This window comes from Mobula birostris, chromosome 21, assembly GCF_030028105.1.
Source record: "Mobula birostris isolate sMobBir1 chromosome 21, sMobBir1.hap1, whole genome shotgun sequence".
In the NCBI taxonomy this organism is placed as follows: domain Eukaryota; kingdom Metazoa; phylum Chordata; class Chondrichthyes; order Myliobatiformes; family Myliobatidae; genus Mobula; species Mobula birostris.
Window position 1 is genome coordinate 63,112,481 of NC_092390.1, and position 17,775 is coordinate 63,130,255.

General features: G+C 41.7%; 1 protein-coding gene across 1 annotated transcript in view; it reads right to left on the reverse strand.

Moving 5' to 3' along the window:
- The window catches only part of atp6v1ba (ATPase, H+ transporting, lysosomal, V1 subunit B, member a), an 89,072-nt gene extending 71,522 nt beyond the window's left edge, over positions 1–17,550 (reverse strand). Inside the window, exon 1 of the mRNA XM_072239615.1 lies at positions 17,401–17,550. Within this exon, the coding sequence (XP_072095716.1) occupies positions 17,401–17,503 (103 nt within the window). The 5' untranslated portion in view covers positions 17,504–17,550. The remainder of the gene's footprint in view (positions 1–17,400) is intronic.
- Between the last annotated feature and the right edge of the window lie 225 nt (positions 17,551–17,775).

A 17,775-nucleotide genomic window follows, 5' to 3' on the forward strand; every position in this document is an offset into this window, starting at 1 on the left:
CACTGTATGCTTTCTTAACCACAGAGTCAACCTGCGCAGCAGCTTTGAGTGTCCTACAGACTTGGATCCCAAGATTCCTCTGTTCATCTCACTACAGGAAGAATGTGGAAACTATAGAAAGGGTGCAGAGGAAATTTACATGGATGTTGCCTGGATTGGGAAGCATCCCTTATGACAATAGGTTGAGTGAACTTGGCCTTCTCTCCTTGGAGCAGGAAAGAATGAGAGGTGACCTGACAGAGGTGTATAAGATGATGAGAGGCATTGATCAGGCGATAGTCAGAGGCTTTTTCCCAAGGCTGAAATGGCTAACACAAGAGGGCACAGTTTTAAGGTACTTGGAAGTAGGTACAGAGGGGATGTCAGGGGTAAGTGCTTTTTTTTTTTACAGAGAGTGGTGAGTGTGTGGAATGGGCTGCCGACGCTGGTGGTGGAGGCGGATACAATAGGGTCTTCTAAGGCTACGTCCACACTAGACCGGATAATTTTGAAAATGCCGGTTTCGCGTAAAAACGATAGGCATCCACACCAGGCGTTTTCGAAAATACCTCCGTCCACATTAGACGGATATTTGTATGAATCTCCTCCTACTGGGCATGTGCAGGACACACGGAAAACAAGCGAAGAGGAAACAGTGTACTTACTGCACATTTGTCCAGTTAGACTAGAAAAACTTAAAAGGAAATTGCCAAACGAAAGACTTGGTGTGCATTTGTCCAGAAACATTTCATACAGCCATAGTCTCTTCACCGCTGAAAGGGACAACAGCTATAACTAAATGCAATAAGGCTTGTTACCAGGCAAAAGTGAAATTTGCTGTTACCTCATTTGTTTGCCTTTACTTTTGCCGTGTCTTTGTGTATTATTTTGCTGTATTTAACATGTGCAATAAAACGAGTTACCGGGCAAAAGTGACAATTGCATCTATTGAAAGTTTGCACAAGCAATACATTAATAATCTTACACAAGCGTGGCGGTGGACAAACCCAAGCGCAGAACATGGGCGCAGGGGCAGAGTCGAGAGACGTTATCGCCATAGCGAGCATAGAATCGGTTTCCAGGGGAGTCTTTACCCAAAGTCTTGGGTTTGGAGAGAATCCAGGAGCGATGCTACACTTAGATCTAACAGTCCTAAAAAGCATGAAACAAGGTTACTCACACCAGAGTCAACCAATGAACTGGCAGCTCCATGTTGTGATCACAGGGTCTTTATCCTGCATTTTCTGATGGAAAGCAGGTGTGTGTAGTTAGTGGAACCTGGGAATGATTGGAAATTAAACGAGGGGATTGAGGCCCAATTCCTGGGTAAATAGTAAGGTGGAGGATTGCCAGAAGGGACCATGACAAATAAAGAGCCTTGTTAAATGTATAAAACATGTCTGCATCAATGTTATCTTGTATTTCCATACAATGTTACATTAGGCTATTACACATCTATTGTCAGAGAAGTTCTTGCATAAATAGGTAAACCACCTTCATACAAGCAAGGACAGAAAACAGGGCAAAGTGAGTATACTTATTTATTCAGTAAGCAAGGTATTTGGTGAGTACATTTCTAACTTCTGGCTTCAGTCTCATCGCTGTCTGTTCTGAAATTGTTAGGTTGTATGGGGGGGGTTGTGTTCAAGAAAACAATGAAATGCCACGCTACTGCCATCTGTTCTGGCACATCATGACAGCGTTTTTAAAAATATCCATTTACCCCGTCGACACTGCTCTGCACAACCGGTGTTTTCAAATTTACACACTCTGGAGGGTGTTTTAGAAAATCTCCGTTTTCGGGAGAGGAAAACACCGTTTCAGTGTGGACGGAGGGTCAAGATGAAGAGAAAAAGCTTCGGTTACGGATTTATCCTGTCTAGTGTGGACGTACCCTAAGAGACTCTTGGAAAGGTACATGGAGCTTAGAAAAATAGAGGGCATTGGGAACCCTAGGTAACTTCTACAGTAAGTACATGTTCGGCACAGCATTGTGGGCCAAAGAGACTGTATTGTGCTGAAGGTTTTCTATGTTTCTACGTTGCAGCAGTTTGCATTTGAACACAATACAGCTCGTCTTCTGCCAAGTGAACACTGGGGGCAGCACCACACTGCCTTCAGTGGAGCCCACTGGCTCCAATGCCTCTCTCCTGGGCAGCTGTAAACAGGTGACACGGGGCTTGAAGCCTAGTCTTCGCTACAACCAAGGCCACTCGGCTCCCCTGCCATGTGCCAATAAGTCAGCGAATTAGACTTGCAGCATTCCACGTTAACAGTGTACCACAGGGTCTTGTGATTACAAGATAAGCGACTAAGACAATCACTCAATGTTAGACTCACAGTGCCTTTTCCGACATTGCTCTAACGCAAGCAGCAGCACAATCCTCACCAAGTCCAGCTCCTTCAGTTTCTTTGCCATCAAGCAACTTGCTGATGGGTAGACCTACAGTACTTTAAGTTCTTAATGTCCAACAAAGTCTGGAAATCGTAAAATGTACATGTTTAAAAAAAGACAATAACACCTTTGGTCCTGCAATTGAACATGCCGCCATCTTATTTTAGGAAAGGAAACTTGTCCTTATCTCTTCGGTCCTGTATATGGTCCAGGACTTAAAGAAAAGCTGTCAATTTTTAAGGTGTCTTAACTGACCAATCATACTTACAGATAACAATAATTTTTCACATACAGCCATCTCAAGACTGATAAGATTGGGTGGCAAAATATCTCTTTCAATTTAGCTGCAACCAATAGGCATAAATTTCATTAAAAAATGAGCAGATGATGTTGAGTTCTACATTTCAGTAGTTTATACTCGAGGCCAGAACATTTAAATTGCAGATTTGTCCAAATCCAATTATCGTCATTATCTGTAAACTGGTGATGTCTGGCAAGCTTCTAACCTTTGCTTTCCACCCATACTCCAAATGAGTAGAAAGGATATTTAAATAAAGTAGAAAGAAACCATACAATCCATTTCCCTCAAAACAATTATCCCACTTGCACAATACACACAACCCATTTTAATCTTAATCAGTACTTCACAATTTCCAATGTGGTGCAATGAAGATAAGGAAGCATATCACAAAAGAACCAGGAGGAGAGGTTAACAACACTACCTATTTCAAAATAAAAACTGTCAATTCATGCATCTTTGGCAGAGGTGGATAATGGAATTTAAAGCATTTAAGCCTTAAGTATCATTAGTACCACTCCCATCTCAGAACCTCACTTAATTTCATACTGCAAGGCCATCGAGAGCAGTGTCTAAGTAGAAGTGATGAAACAGAGACAAAAGATCGAGTAGGAATAAATCTGAAAATACAGAGCATAGTATTAATGCAATACACTAGAGTCTAATCGCAAAAGTAACTCATAAGCCCATAAAATTTTGATAAGATCTTATAACAGAGTCATGGAGCACTTCAGCCCATCTGTTCCATGCCGAACCATTAATCTGCCTAGTTCCATTGGCCTGTTCCCAGACCACGTCCCTCCATATACCCATCCAAGATTGTCTTCAATGCTGAAACTGAACCTACATCTAATCGAGTGAAGAAGTTTCCCCTCATGTTCCCCTTAAACTTTTCACCTTTCACCCTTAACCCATGACCTTTAGTTTTAGTCTCATTCAATCACAGTGGAAAAAACCTGCTTGCATTTACCCTATCTACAGTGGCATGCAAAAGTTTGGGCACCACGGTTAAAATTTCTGTTACTGTGAATAATTAAGTGAGGAGAAGATAAACTGATCGCCAAAAGTTAAAGTTAAAGATGAAACATTCTTTTCAGCATTTTAAGCAAGGTTAGTGTATTATTTTTGTTTTGTACAATTTTAGAGTGAAAAAAAGGAAAGGAGCACCATGCAGATATTTGGGCATCCCAAGAGATTTGAGCTCTCAGATAACTTTTACCAAGGTCTCAGACCATAATTAGCATGTTAGGACTATGGCTTGTTCACAGTCATTGTTAGGAAAGGCCAGGTGATGCAAATTTCAAAGCTTTATAAATACCCTGACTCCTCAAACCTTGTCCCAACAATCAGCTGCCATGGGCTCCTCTAAGCAGCTGCCTAGTACTCTGAAAATTAAAATAAATGATGCCCACAAAGCAGAAAGCTATAAGAAAATAGCAAAGCATTTTCAGGTAGCCGTTTCCTCAGTTCGTAATGTAATTAAGAAATGGCAGTTAACAGGAACGTTGGAGGTCAAGTTGAGGGCTGAAAGACCAAGAAAACTTCCTGACCGACTGCTCGTAGGATTGCTAGAAAGGCAAATCAAAACCCCCATTGGACTGCAAAACTGTTCTACTGTGCAGCGACACCTCCACAAATATGACCTTCATGGAAGGGTCATCAGAAGACAACCTTTCCTGCGTCCTCACCACAAAATTCAGCGTCAGAAATTTGCAAAGGAACATCTAAACAAGCCTGATGCATTTGGGAAACAAGTCCTGTGGACTGATGAAGTTAAAATAGAACTTTTTGGCCGCAATAAGCAAAGGTATATTTGGAGAAAAAAGGGTGCAGAATTTCATGAAAAGAACACCTCTCCAACCGTTAAGCACGGGGTGGGGTGGGGTGGGGTGGGGTGGGGTGGGGGGGAGGAACCGATCATGCTTTGGGCTAGTGTTGCAGCTAGTGGCACGGGGAACATTACACTGGTAGAGCAAAGAATGAATTCAATTAAATACCAGCAAACATCACACCGAATGTAAAAAAGATGAAGATGAAAAGGGGATGGCTTCTACAACAGGATAATGATCCTAAACACACTTCAAAACCCATAATGGACTACCCCAAGAGGCGCAAGCTGAAGGTTTTGCCATGGCCCTCACAGTCCCCCAACCTAAACATCATCGAAAATCTGTGGATAGACCTCAAAAGAGCAGTGCATGCAAGACGGCCCAAGAATCTCACAGAACTAGAAGCCTGTTGCAAGGAAGAATGGGCGAAAATCCCCCAAACAAGAATTGAAAGACTCTTAGCTGGCTACAGAAAGCATTTACAAGCTGTGATACTTGCCAAAGGGGGTGTTACTAAGTACTGCCCATGCTTCAGGCCCTTTTCCTTTTTTGTTATTTTGAAACTGTAAAAGATAGAAATAAAAAAGTAATCTTGCTTAAAATATTAGAGAAATGCGTCATCTTTAACTTTATGCCTTTTGGAAACCAGGTCATCTTTTACTCGCTTAGCTATTCACAGCAACAGAAATTTTTTACCAGGGGTGTCCAACTTTTTGCATGCCACTGTATATCCCTCAATTTTGTATACCTCTATCAAATCTTCCCTCAGTCGTCTAGGTTCTAGGGAATTGTTCTAACCTATTCAACCTTTTCCCTATAACTCAGGTCACTCTTTCAATCTTATTGATTTGCTGTAGGCAGATGACCAAAATTGTTCAAAATACTCCAAATTAGGCCAATGTCTTATAAAATTTCAACATGACATCCCAACTCCTGTACTCTACAATGATTTATGAAGGCCAATGTGCCAAAAGCTTTCTTTACGACCGTATCTGTGATGCCAAGGAATTATGGATCTGTATTCCCAGATCCCTCTGTTCGAACATACTTCTCAGTGCCCTTCTACTCACTGTCTGAAACCTCCCCTGGTTGGTCCCCCAAAATGCACCTCACACTTGTCTGCGTTAATTTCCATCAGCCATTTTTCAGTCCATCTTTACAGCAGGTGCAAATCCCACTGCAAGCTTTGACCATTTCCTCACTGTCCACTACACCTCCAATCTTGGTGTCATTCGTAAATTTGCTGGTCCAGTTTACCAGATTATCATCCAGATCATTGATATAAATGACAAACAACAATGGATCCAGCACCGATCCCTGCGGCACACCACCAGTCACAAGTCTCCAGCCAAAGTGACAACCACTTACTACCACTCTCTAGCTTCTCCCACAAAGCCAACACCTAATCCAATTTGCTAACTCATCTTGAATGCCAAACAACTGAACATTCTTGACCAACTTCCCATGTGGGAAATTGTAAAATGCCTTACTAATGTCAATGTTCACAACATCCATTGCCTCCCTGAAAAATACAAGATTGGCTAGACATGACTTACCATGTACAAAGCCATGCTGACTATACCTTATCAGTCCCCATCTATCTAAATACTTATATATCCGCTCCTTTAGAATACCATCCAATAACTTCTCCACTACTGATGTCAGGCTCACTGGCCTATAATTTCCCGGTTTATTCTTACAGCCTTTCTTAGATTTACAAGGATGTTGCCTGGATTAGGGAACATGAGAATAGGTTGAGTGAACTCGGCCTTTTTTCCTCAGAGCGACAGAGGATGAGAGGTGACCTGATAGAGGTGTACAAGATGATGAGAGACATTGATCGTATGGATAGTCAGAGGCTTCTTCCTAGGGCTGGAATGGCTAACACAAGAGGGCACAGTTTTAAGGTGCTTGGAAGTTGGCACAGAGGACATGTCAGGGGTAAGTTGTTTTTTTTTAAAACATAGAGAGTGGTGAGTGTGTGGAATGGGCTGCCAGCGACGGTAGTGGAGGCAGATAAGATAGGATCTTTTAAGAGATTCCTGGATAGGTACATGGAGCTCAGAAAAATAGAGGGCTATGGGTAATTTCTAAGGTAAGGACATGATCGGCACAGTTTTGTGGGCTGAAGTGCCTGTATTGTACTGTAGGTTTTCTATGTTTCTAAATAACAGAATGTCCCCCGGCACCACACGTATTCCCAAGTATGTTTTAAATATCACTACGAAGGTTCCCTGCAGTTACTGCACTAACTTCCCATAAGGTCAGAGGAAACGCTTTGTTAGGCCTTGCGGATTTATTCACCCTAATTTGCCTCAAGACAGTGAACACCTTCTCCTTTGTAATCTGTATAGGGTCCATGACAGATTACAAAACTGCTGCTTTGCCTCACTTCCATGAACTATGTCCATCTCCAAAGTAAGTACAGATGCACAACAAGTATTTAAATCTCCCTGTTACAGCTCCATGCATGGATTACTTACCACTCTGATCTGATGCAGCCTTGAATGGGCTAATGAGTTAAACCAATTCTTCAACAGGTTTGACAACTGCCCTCTAGTTCACACCCCCATCAGCACACCAGTCCTGGTGCTGAGACACCCAATGCTCCCTCCTCCCCCTTCCAGTTCAACACGTGGATGAACAACAGGTTACAGCTGTCTACATCCCCCTCTTGCCCTGCACCTACCATTCACACGAACTGCTATCGTCCCAATCTTCACCTCCCCCAGCCCCACCTTCCACCAACTCCCCAGTCATCATGCACTCAGCTTCACTACTGAGCAGGTGAGAAGGACTCTGGGGAAACTCAGACATGGCAAAGCATTGGGAGCAGATGGTGTGAAGTGCAAGGTCCTGAAGGAGTGTGCTGAGCAGCTGTGTGGAGTTCTCCCACACATTTTCAATCTGAGTCTCAGCCTGGAAAGGGTCCAGACAGTGTGGAAAACTTCACGTGTAGTCCCAGTACCCAAGAAGTGCAAACCAAAAGTCTTGGATGACTATCTTCCAGTGGTCCTGACCTCACACATCATGAAGACCCTGGAGAGGCTAGTCCTGGCTCATCTCCAATCCCTAGTCAGATCAGCCCTCGATTCCCTGCAGTTTGCTTACCAGTCAATGATGCTGTTATAGAACATAGAATAGTACAGCATAGTACAGGCCCTTCGGCCTGCTGAATAGAGACTACACCCATTTGGATAAGCAGGGCAGCACAGTGAGGATCATGTTCTCTGATTTCTCAAGTGCCTTCAATACCATTGCTGGGGGAAAAGTTCCGTTCAATGCAGGGTGGCACTTCCATGTATTCTAGATAATCGACTACCTGACTGGCAGACCACAGTTTGCGCAGCTTCAGAGCTGTATGTCAGACATAGCTATGAGCAGCACTGGACCCCACAGGGGACTGTATTGGTTCCCTTCCTATTTACCCTGCATACCTCGGACTTTAGATACAACACTGAGTCATGTCATCTGCAGAAGTTCTCTGATAACTCAGCAATAGTTGGCTGTATAAAGGGAGGATGGGAGGATGAATACAGGGCCCTGGTGGAGGACTTTATCAAAAGGTGCAAGCTGAATCATCAGCTCACCATCAGTAAGACAATGGAGCTGGTGATGGACTTTACGAAGACTAAGCCTGCACTACTCCGTTATTATCGATGGTGAGGACCTACAAGTACCTGGGGGTGCACCTGGATGGCGGACTTGAGAGGAGCATCGATTAGAAAGGCTGGCTCTGTTATAGCAGGCAAACTGGACACTCTGGAGGCTGAGCTAGAACAAAGGACCCTACTTAAATCCTGTCAATTCTGCACAATGTTTTTCACCCTCTGCATGCCACCTTGGCTCAACAGAGGAGCACTTTTAATGATAGATTAAGACAACTGTGCTGTTCCAAAGAGCAGTGTATGAGGTCATTCTTACCCTCGGCCATTAGGCTCTATAATGAGTCAACCTATAGCCAGAGAAGCGATGATCCTCTCCCGTTATTCTTTCTTACTTCTCTTCTAATATTTGTATATCTGTTCACTTGTAATGCTACTATGACACTGCAATTTCCTTTGGGATCAATAAAGTATCTATCTATCTTCCAGAGGACCAATTTGTTATCCTTTGGTCTTAAAATCTCTGTAGAAGTCCTTGGAATTGTCCTTCACCTTGTCTTCTAGAGCAACCTCATGCCTCCTTTCAGCCTTCCTGATTTCCTTAAATGTTCTCTTGCATTTCTTATACTCAAGTACCTCACTTATTCCTATCTGCCTATACCCTCTAGGCATCTCCTTTTTGTTAACCAGTGCCTCAATATCTCTCAAAAACAAAGGTTTCCTAAACTTGTTATCCTTGCCTTTACTTTGACAGGAACATACAAACTCCATTCTCAAAATTTCACTTTTGAAGGCAAGTACATCCTTGCCAGAAAATAACCTGTCCCAATCAACACTTGCCGGATCTTGTCTGATACATCAAGATTAGCCTTTATCCAATTAAGATCTATCCTTTTCCATAATTACCTTGAAACTAATGGTATTGTGATCAATACTGTATATGCAAAGTGCTCCCCTCCAACATCGGTCACCTGTCATCTCACTTCTCAGAAGGAGGTCTAGTATTGCACTCTCTCTAGCTAGGATTTCTATGTACTAATTAAGGAAACATTTGACAAACTCCATCCCATCTAGTCCTTTTACAGTTTGGGATACCCAGTCAATACGTGGAAAGTTAAAAGCACCTAATATCACAAGCTTAAGGTTTTTTTGCAGCAGTCTGTGATCTCTCCAATTTGTTCCTCTAAATACCATGGACTGTTGGGTGGTTTATAATACAATCACATTAACGTGGTTGGTCATACCTTTCTTATTCCTCACTAGCTCTGTCCTGTCTGAGCACTGCTCTGACATTTTCCCTAACAGGTAATGCCACCTCTCCCCCTTTAAACTCTATCAAATAGGTAATTCCTAGGGTAGGGACATGTTCGGCACAGCTTTGTGGGCCGAAGGGCCTGTATTGTGCTGTAGGTTTTCTATGTTTCTACACCTAAAACAACAGAACCCAGGAATATTGAGCTGCCAGTCCTGCCCCTCCTACAACTTAGTCTCTACAATGCCATAACTCCATGTGCTGATTCATGTCCTAAGCTTATCTACCTTTCTTACAATACTCCTTGCACTGACATACACATAGCTCAGAATATTAGTCCCATGATGCTTAACCATTTGCTTCCTGACATAGTATGCAGGCTTAACAACATCTTTCTCCATAACAACTCCACGATCTGCTCTGTCTCTCTGGTTCCCATCCCCCTGCAATTCTACTTTAATACCCCCTCCCAGTAGCACTAGCAAATCTTCCCACAAGGAAATTAGTCCCCCTCAAGTTCAGGTACAAACCATCCCTTCTGTACAGGTCCTATCTTCCCTGGAAGGCAGCCCAATGATCCAAAAATCTGAAGTCTTCAGTTCTGCACCAACTCTTTACCCACTTTTTAAAACAGTATGATTATCCTATTTCTGGTTTCACTAACACAGGACATGGGTAGCCCTGGAGGCCCTGTCCTTTAACTTCACACTTAACGCCCTAAACTCACTTTGTAGGACCTCATTACCCCTCCTATCTATGTCAAAGGTACCAAGGTGGACCAGAACCTCAAGCTGCTCACTCTCCCACTTAAGAATGCTGAGGACTCCATCTAAGATGTCCTGGACCCCTGTACCCAAGAGGCAACATACCATGTTAAATTCTTTCTCGTCACCAGAAACCTGACCGCTGTGACTTTCTGCTACTAGGTTATTCACCCCCACCACTCTTCTGCCTCCTTGCAACAGCATCTAAAGCAATATTTCTGTTGTTGAGGGAAACAACCACAGCAGTACACTGCACTGGCTGCCCATCCCCTTTCCCCCTCCTGACGGATACCCAGTTACTTGTGCCATTCATCTTGGGTGTAACTAACTCCCTGTACACCCTGTCTATCAACCCCTCCGCCTCTCAAATAATCCAAAGTTCATCCAGTTCCAACTCCTTAACGCTGCCTGATAGAAGCTGCAGCTGGATGCACTTCTAGCAGGAGTAGTCATCACATCCTGCAAGAGCAGCATTCCACTATCCTGCCTGACCACTGGTCTAAATATGCAATAAGAATGAATGAATGAAAGAAAGAAAGAATAAATAACAAAAAAAATCCAACTTAGACATTCCTTGCCGAAGTCTTGATGAGCCAAAGCCTCAACTCCTCACAGTAACACTGGCGTATTTATACAATGGCTGCTTCACTTAAACCTAACTTCTTTTTATTGGACCTTGCCAAGTGCTTAATTATGCGCAATCCAATGTCTCCTCAGGACTATGGCACGCAAAAAGCTCTAATACTTTCTAGCTTTTGTAAATCTCTCAATTTGTATTCATATTGCATCTTTACCTCAGACACCATCCTAATTCCCCATACAAAACTAAAAATCCAATCACAGATGCAGTGATTAAAACCCTTGGGTTTATCCGAACACTTGACATTAACATTAACGCAGTGAATGGGTTTCAAGTAGAAACTGAAGAACAGATGGTCAAGCAAATTCTGACAAAAGATTCATCATCTAACAGTTTCAAAGTTGCGCCTTACAGACCACAAGCCAGGTATACCAGGGAAAATAACAGAAGTCAGAGATTGATGATTACATTACGGTGAACATATTGGAGGTGGCAGTGAATGTGTGGTTAAATAAACTTTAAAACTGTTCATGAGCTATTTGGTGACTGGAGCACCAAATAATTAAATGAAGGCAGTATTTAACAGATTAGGAGTGCATTCCCAGCATCGGCCTCCCATCCCAACCAACCCCTCCCCCTCCACCCTCCAACCACCTCCATTACAGGCATATGATAGAACATACAACATAGAATCCATTCATGTAGAATAGGTGGAAATGCTCAAAGATTGTCTTGTCAATAATCAAGAACAGAAGCAAACAGACATGTGCACAGCCAATAAAGTGGATGTGCAGTGAACCAGCATTTCTTCAAAATTTGAAGATAGCATAATAAATTCAGCAGAAAGCGGGCAAGGGACATTTGGGTAAAAACAGAAATTATCAATGCAGAGAACAGTTTTGCATGGAGGCTGAAAGATGCAAGGAGAGCATTTCTGACAAGTTGCCAAGCTGCAGATAACATGGATTTAAGGCAAGGTAGGCTCAGAAAGGCAAAGTATTCAAAATATTTGATTAAAAATAAACAGGGTGAAGCCAAGTTATGATTTAATGATAGTGAAATTGGTGTAATTTGAACAAAAAAGCCACAGAAGTTAGTGCAGAGCAACGTTCCACAGAATAGCAATCGTGGATACAGCAAATCGTACACAAGTTAGTTGAAAAGATTAAAGCTATGTATATTCAAAGGGCAGATGGAAGTAAAGAGCAATTGAGGTAATTTTTTTTAAGAGAATTATAGAAGTGTTGCAAGTATGCCAAGGGAAGTGATAAAAATGTGGTGGTCAACACTGGAACTTTGGCAGAAGAGAAGAGAAACAAGAGTAAGAAAGGGCAAGGGATAGGAACCATGGACTTCGATGCAAGGAGGGTGCAATGGTTGAGGGAAAGAGGGAGAAGTATGTGACCTGAAAATGAAGGTTCATTAGAAAATAGAAAGCTAATGCAGAATGGTAAGAAAAATAAACCTGCAGTTTCAAACTGATTTTGATAACACAATTTATGATTGCAGATATTCTGGGACAAACAAGAATAAGTGTAAACTGATAAAGCAAAGGAAAAATAGCATTATCCTGCTGCATGCTAAATATAAGGAAAGAAAGAGAGTCAATGTTTCTGGCTTCTTACCACTTCCTTTCCAGTCCTGAAGGGTCCGGCCCAAACATCAACTTTTTATTCCCCACCACCATAGATGCTGCCTAACCTGCTGAGTTCCTCCAGCATTCTGTGTATGTTACTCTGAATTCCCAGCATCTGCAGAATTTCATGTTTGTGACTAAATTTACTATACTATTCTAATTTATCTGCTTCCAAATACTTAAAAACAGCACTAATTACAGGTACTAAAATTGTTCCTTATCAAGGTTTAACAAATAATTCCATTTTCATTGCTTTCTGAGGTGCAGTTCTACAAAAAGGAAGAGAAAATAGCAGATTCTGTTTGCTTTGACCTCTGATTTCAGTTCCTTTTTAGTTATTGTTGAAATTTCAAGTCATAAGAGTAAGTTTGCACAACACTAGACTTCCCAGAAACGCAATGTATACAAGAATCAGGTTTCTCAATCAAAATCACAAAAACACAGTCATCAACCTAAAATATTAACTGTTTCATTTTGCAAGTGCTGCCTGATCTAGTGTTTCTAATATTTTGTTTTATTTCAGATCTGCAGCCATTTGATTTGAGCACTATCATAATGTCATTTCATAGAACTTGCCATACACAACCTGACTACATTTCTAATATTTCCAAATTAATTCTACATTTGAAAATTTATTGCCTATGTTGCCCAAACCAATATGGATGCCAATCTTTCAATGGAATGAAGTGTTTGAAGCACAGAAATTGACTTTTCCACAGGCTGGAAGAGGCAAGCCGATATCCACTTATCTCTTAATACTTTTGTCTTTCAAATATTTCTGTTTTATGTCCTATTTTGGCATAAAAGCTTGACCCCATGAATTGAGTGAAGAATATTTTTAACACAAGCATTTAGACCAAAATAAGAATATTTTTTGGAAGCTTGCAGAACCTAATTCACATTATTAATAAATGCTGATTTGTACGTACAGCAAAAAATCACAATATCAAACCATCAAGACTATTTCCAACATACTCCCCATTATGCATCAAGATTCTAACATTAAAACATTCTGACAACTCAAGAAAAAAAACAGGTAAGGTTTGTATTATTTAAATAACATCTTCTTAATGGGGTCTGTATTCTGTAGGTATGAATTATTAATTAGCCAGCAGCCAGACAAAGCTTACCATCCCAGTGCAATCCCTTGTTGAAGAGGTCAAGGTAGCCAAGGTAACAACATTCTTGATGCTTCGAGACTCAAAAGCCCCTGTCGTCAAGAACACCCAGTCGGATGTGAGATCAGGCAGGAAGTGGTCAGCCCATGTAGCAGTTGATGAGGCAGAGTCTAGACTGAAGCACATGGAGATGGCTGGGACTACCCAGCTAGGTCGCCAGGGACTTGGATGGACAACCCACAAGTCGTGGTCATCTTCTACAGGCAAGGAGTGCCATGAGCTTGTAACACAAGAAACACGAGAGGTCGAAGAGGAAAAGAGGTTAGCTAAAATAGCTGGCCTGGCCAAACAAGGGGCTTGGACCTGGTGCGAAAGTGTTGAACAACAACATCCATCTTGGAATGTTCTGTGGCAGATGGAACCACTCCACATTACTTTTCTATGCAGACCAGCGTACGACCTGCTCCCAATACCTGCCAACCTCAGCACCTGGTATGAAGATAAGACAGACAAGTATGCTGCTTATGGCGAGAAGGGAACACTTCAACATATTCTGAGTGCATGCAGAGTCAATCTTTCCAGCAGCATGTACACTTGGAGACACAACAATGTTCTCAAAGTTGTAGCAGAAGCGGTTGAGCAGAGAGTACTGCAGCACAACTTATCTCAAGCCCCATGCTGCACAGAACATCGCATATCATTTGTGAAAGAAGGCTCCAAGTCAAGGGTGTACAGCACAAGCCCACGATCAAGCATACTTTCTTCAGCCAATGAGTGGTGCGTCAAGGCCAACCTAGATGGGAAAGGCAGTTTCCTGGAGCAGATAGCTTTCACCACATTGCGTCCAGATATAATCGTATGGTCTGACACCAGTAGAGAAGTGGTTATTGGTGAATTCACAGTCACCTGGGAAGACAACATCGATGAAGCCCATGAGTGCAAGTTAACCAAGTATGCAGAATTAAGATCAGAATGCAGAGAGAGGGTGGAAGGTTTCATGCTATCCATTCAAAGTAGGTTGCCGTGGCTTTATTGCATTCACTTTCCAGAAGTGGCTGCGTGACCTTGGCTTCACTAGAAGAGAGATCAAGTCAACCAGCAGGGCGTTAGCTGAGGCAGCAGAGACAGGATCATCGTGGGTGTGGACCAAGTCTGTCCAGAGGGGCAGGTAGTCGGACAGTGTATACATCTTTTGCAAACCCTTCAGTAGTTGCATAGACACCTGAAGAGTAGACTACCTGTTGGATGGAAGCGACCAACAACTCTGATAGAGGCAGATGCCAAGTTTTTAAGCTCACCAGTGGGAGGTGGTACTTTAGCACTGCTGGCCCACCACCTCGAGGGAGTCTTGATCAATAAGCGGGCCGAAACTCCTGAAGACAGGTGGCATATCAACTGATGATCCCACTGGTGATAGCACAGGACAGTTAACATCTTAGTCCAAGTTTATGTTCAATTCTATTTGCAGGAAATCAAGACTGGCCTAACCTCTGCTGGCCATTATTTAATTTTATATACAAAATAACTTTCAAAAAGGAATTTGAAAGTTACTTGAAAAATAATGCCAGCTTTTGGCCAAACCAGCCAGGAAGTGGGAATAACTAGATTACACTTCATAAAAGCACCATGTATTCAATGGGTGAAATCGCTTCTTCCTGTACTGCACTATTTGAATTCATAATTTAACTTTAGCTCTCAGTTCTGATCATCTTTCACTGTATATGGTGACAGATTAAAGTAGAACAAATCTCCATCGAAACTAGATTTGCCTGAACAGCTTCACAAATTAACTGAATAAATCTGAGGAGCACTGAGGAAAATATTCAGACTCTTCACTTCATTCCGGGTCTTTTCGGAAGTTCATTTCTTTCACATGTTCTTTATTAAATATCTACTTCCCTATTAAAATGAAAATTCATGTCATTGGCTAAAAACTCCCTCAGAAAACTTGTTACCCTCTCTTCACCTGTGATATCTTTATTTTCTTTAAGAACTCAGCAGCAGAAATATTTCCTTATTATTGAAAGCTCTTACCAACTGATGTGTCAAAGTAAGCATACACAAAATTCTTGCAAATGCTGCATTCAAGTAAATTTTTACAAATATTATTGCTTGAACTTTTCCCTTTCAACTGCAAAAATAATCACAAATTTAAATCTAAGTTGAGCTTCAACTTTTTCTTGCTACTAATTAACTAAAAAAGGAGTAAATTCCAATTTTAGTAACAGTCATTTTCTGATCTGGAAAAGGAAATCTTTCTCAATCATTTAACTCCATGTTGGTGTTATCCAACTGAAATTATCATTCAAGGTATTGATAAATATTAAATAAGACCTTACAAGAAAGATGAAAAATGGAGAGGTTAGGTGATTTTATTCTTGAGGGCTGATAGATGACTTCACATGGTTTCTCAGTTTCCAAAACCTCCATGCCTGTCAAGACAAATGGCATTCACCTGGGATGCATCATCTTTCAAATAATACTGGGATGTCCACAACTGAAAGTTAATGACAAGCTGAAAGCCAGATGAAAACAAACTTTACTCCTTAACTTCTTACCATCCTTAACAGAATGTTTTTGAGAAGATTGTGAATTAAGCATCACACACAAAACACTGGAGGAACTCAGCAGGCCAGGCAGCACCTATAGAAAAGAGTAACAGTTGTTGTCTTGGACCCAGACCCTTCCATTGATGCTGCCTGGCCTCCTGGGTTCCTCCATCATTTTTGTGTGTGTGTTGCTCTGGATTTCCAATTTAGATTTTCTCACGAATATGAATTAAGGTCAAGTTGGAATCAAACCATTCCGAAATCTAACATTACAAACATGTACCCAAAAATTACGACACAGCTGAGGTACAACCTATAATGCTGTGCACAGCTAAGTCACAATATTTGCAAAGGTTTACAACATCTCCATGTGAAATATTCAACTAGATCATGGCAACCTAAATTCTGCTCCTCACTATGTATCAAGTTTTGGTATTTATTCAACCTTGATCAAAATATTCATTAGTGAAATAAATAATGGCACCATCATCTTCAAAATTACAACTACTTGAAATTGTTTGGTAGTTTTAAAAAATTGTACAGAAAACTTAATCAGATAGACTTTTTATTTTTCCCAAGCAATCACAAAAAAAATCTCAGAAAGCCAAGAATAAGGATATTAATAAGTGGAACAACTTTAAGACTCCTTAATGGATAGTCAGTTAAGCACCCATCAGCAAAGAAACTTGAGATAGTCATACTTTAAAAAAATGCGTCATTTAAAACATGAAACATGTTTCAATTTCCGAGTTAAACACAACGCATTAGTCCAATGTATATACGATAATATGATAACACGAAAATAAAATCAAACACAGCCAGTTAAATAAAATCAGACACAAAGTTAGATGTCTTGCTTCTTTCAAGTCACATGATTGAATCACATGAAGTCTTGGGCTGGTCTGTAACAGACTATGTTCGGATTTGGGGAAGATCCTGTAAAATGTTATAGACTGGATCACTGTTCTGAAATACTCTGTATCGAGGAGATCAGACACTGGATCTAATCTGACAAATGCGAATCAGAACTGCATTCATCTGTTACCGTGACACTTCAGATGCCAATGGATCAACATTTACGCCTCCACTTATTACCGAACAAGCAAACCAAAATATATTTAAGCAAAAATGCAGTAACTAGAACGCCCAAAAATCGCCGAGATAACAACTTGATATTATTTCTGAAAAGCCATCGTCACACATTCTGAAAATGAAACATCTTCATGAATTTTCTCAACGAGGAAGTTGAATCACTTGCTGAAAATAAAAGTACTGTAATTAAATTCCCAACAGCTCCCAGGCCCGGACATTCACAACTCTTAGGCTACAATATCAATAAACTCCAACAACCACGTCGCTTTCAGCTGATCATTAAGGCAATGTCCAGACACATACTCAGCCTGGGCTGCGAGCAGTAGTTTCTGCTCGCTGCCTGTGCCTGCTCCCTGGCCCCAAACCGAGGTCCATTGGCAACCGCTTGTTCCACCATCAGCGACATCTCCCCACTCGACAGGCGCGCCTCCGGGGCACTCCGGTCACGTGAGGCGCGATCCCGACGGGGCAGCCGGAGCGTGCGTTACGTCACTCCCACGTCCGGAGGCGCCTGGGCTGAAGGAGGTGCCTTCCCGCCCGTTGCCCAATGGGAAATGCCGCCGTTGCCAGGATGACGCGCTTCAGGCCTCGTCTAACTTGGGAAAATTTTACCCTCGATACAGGGATTTAATGGATACATTTACAGAACAAATATCTGGCCTCTCATCTACTTCCACA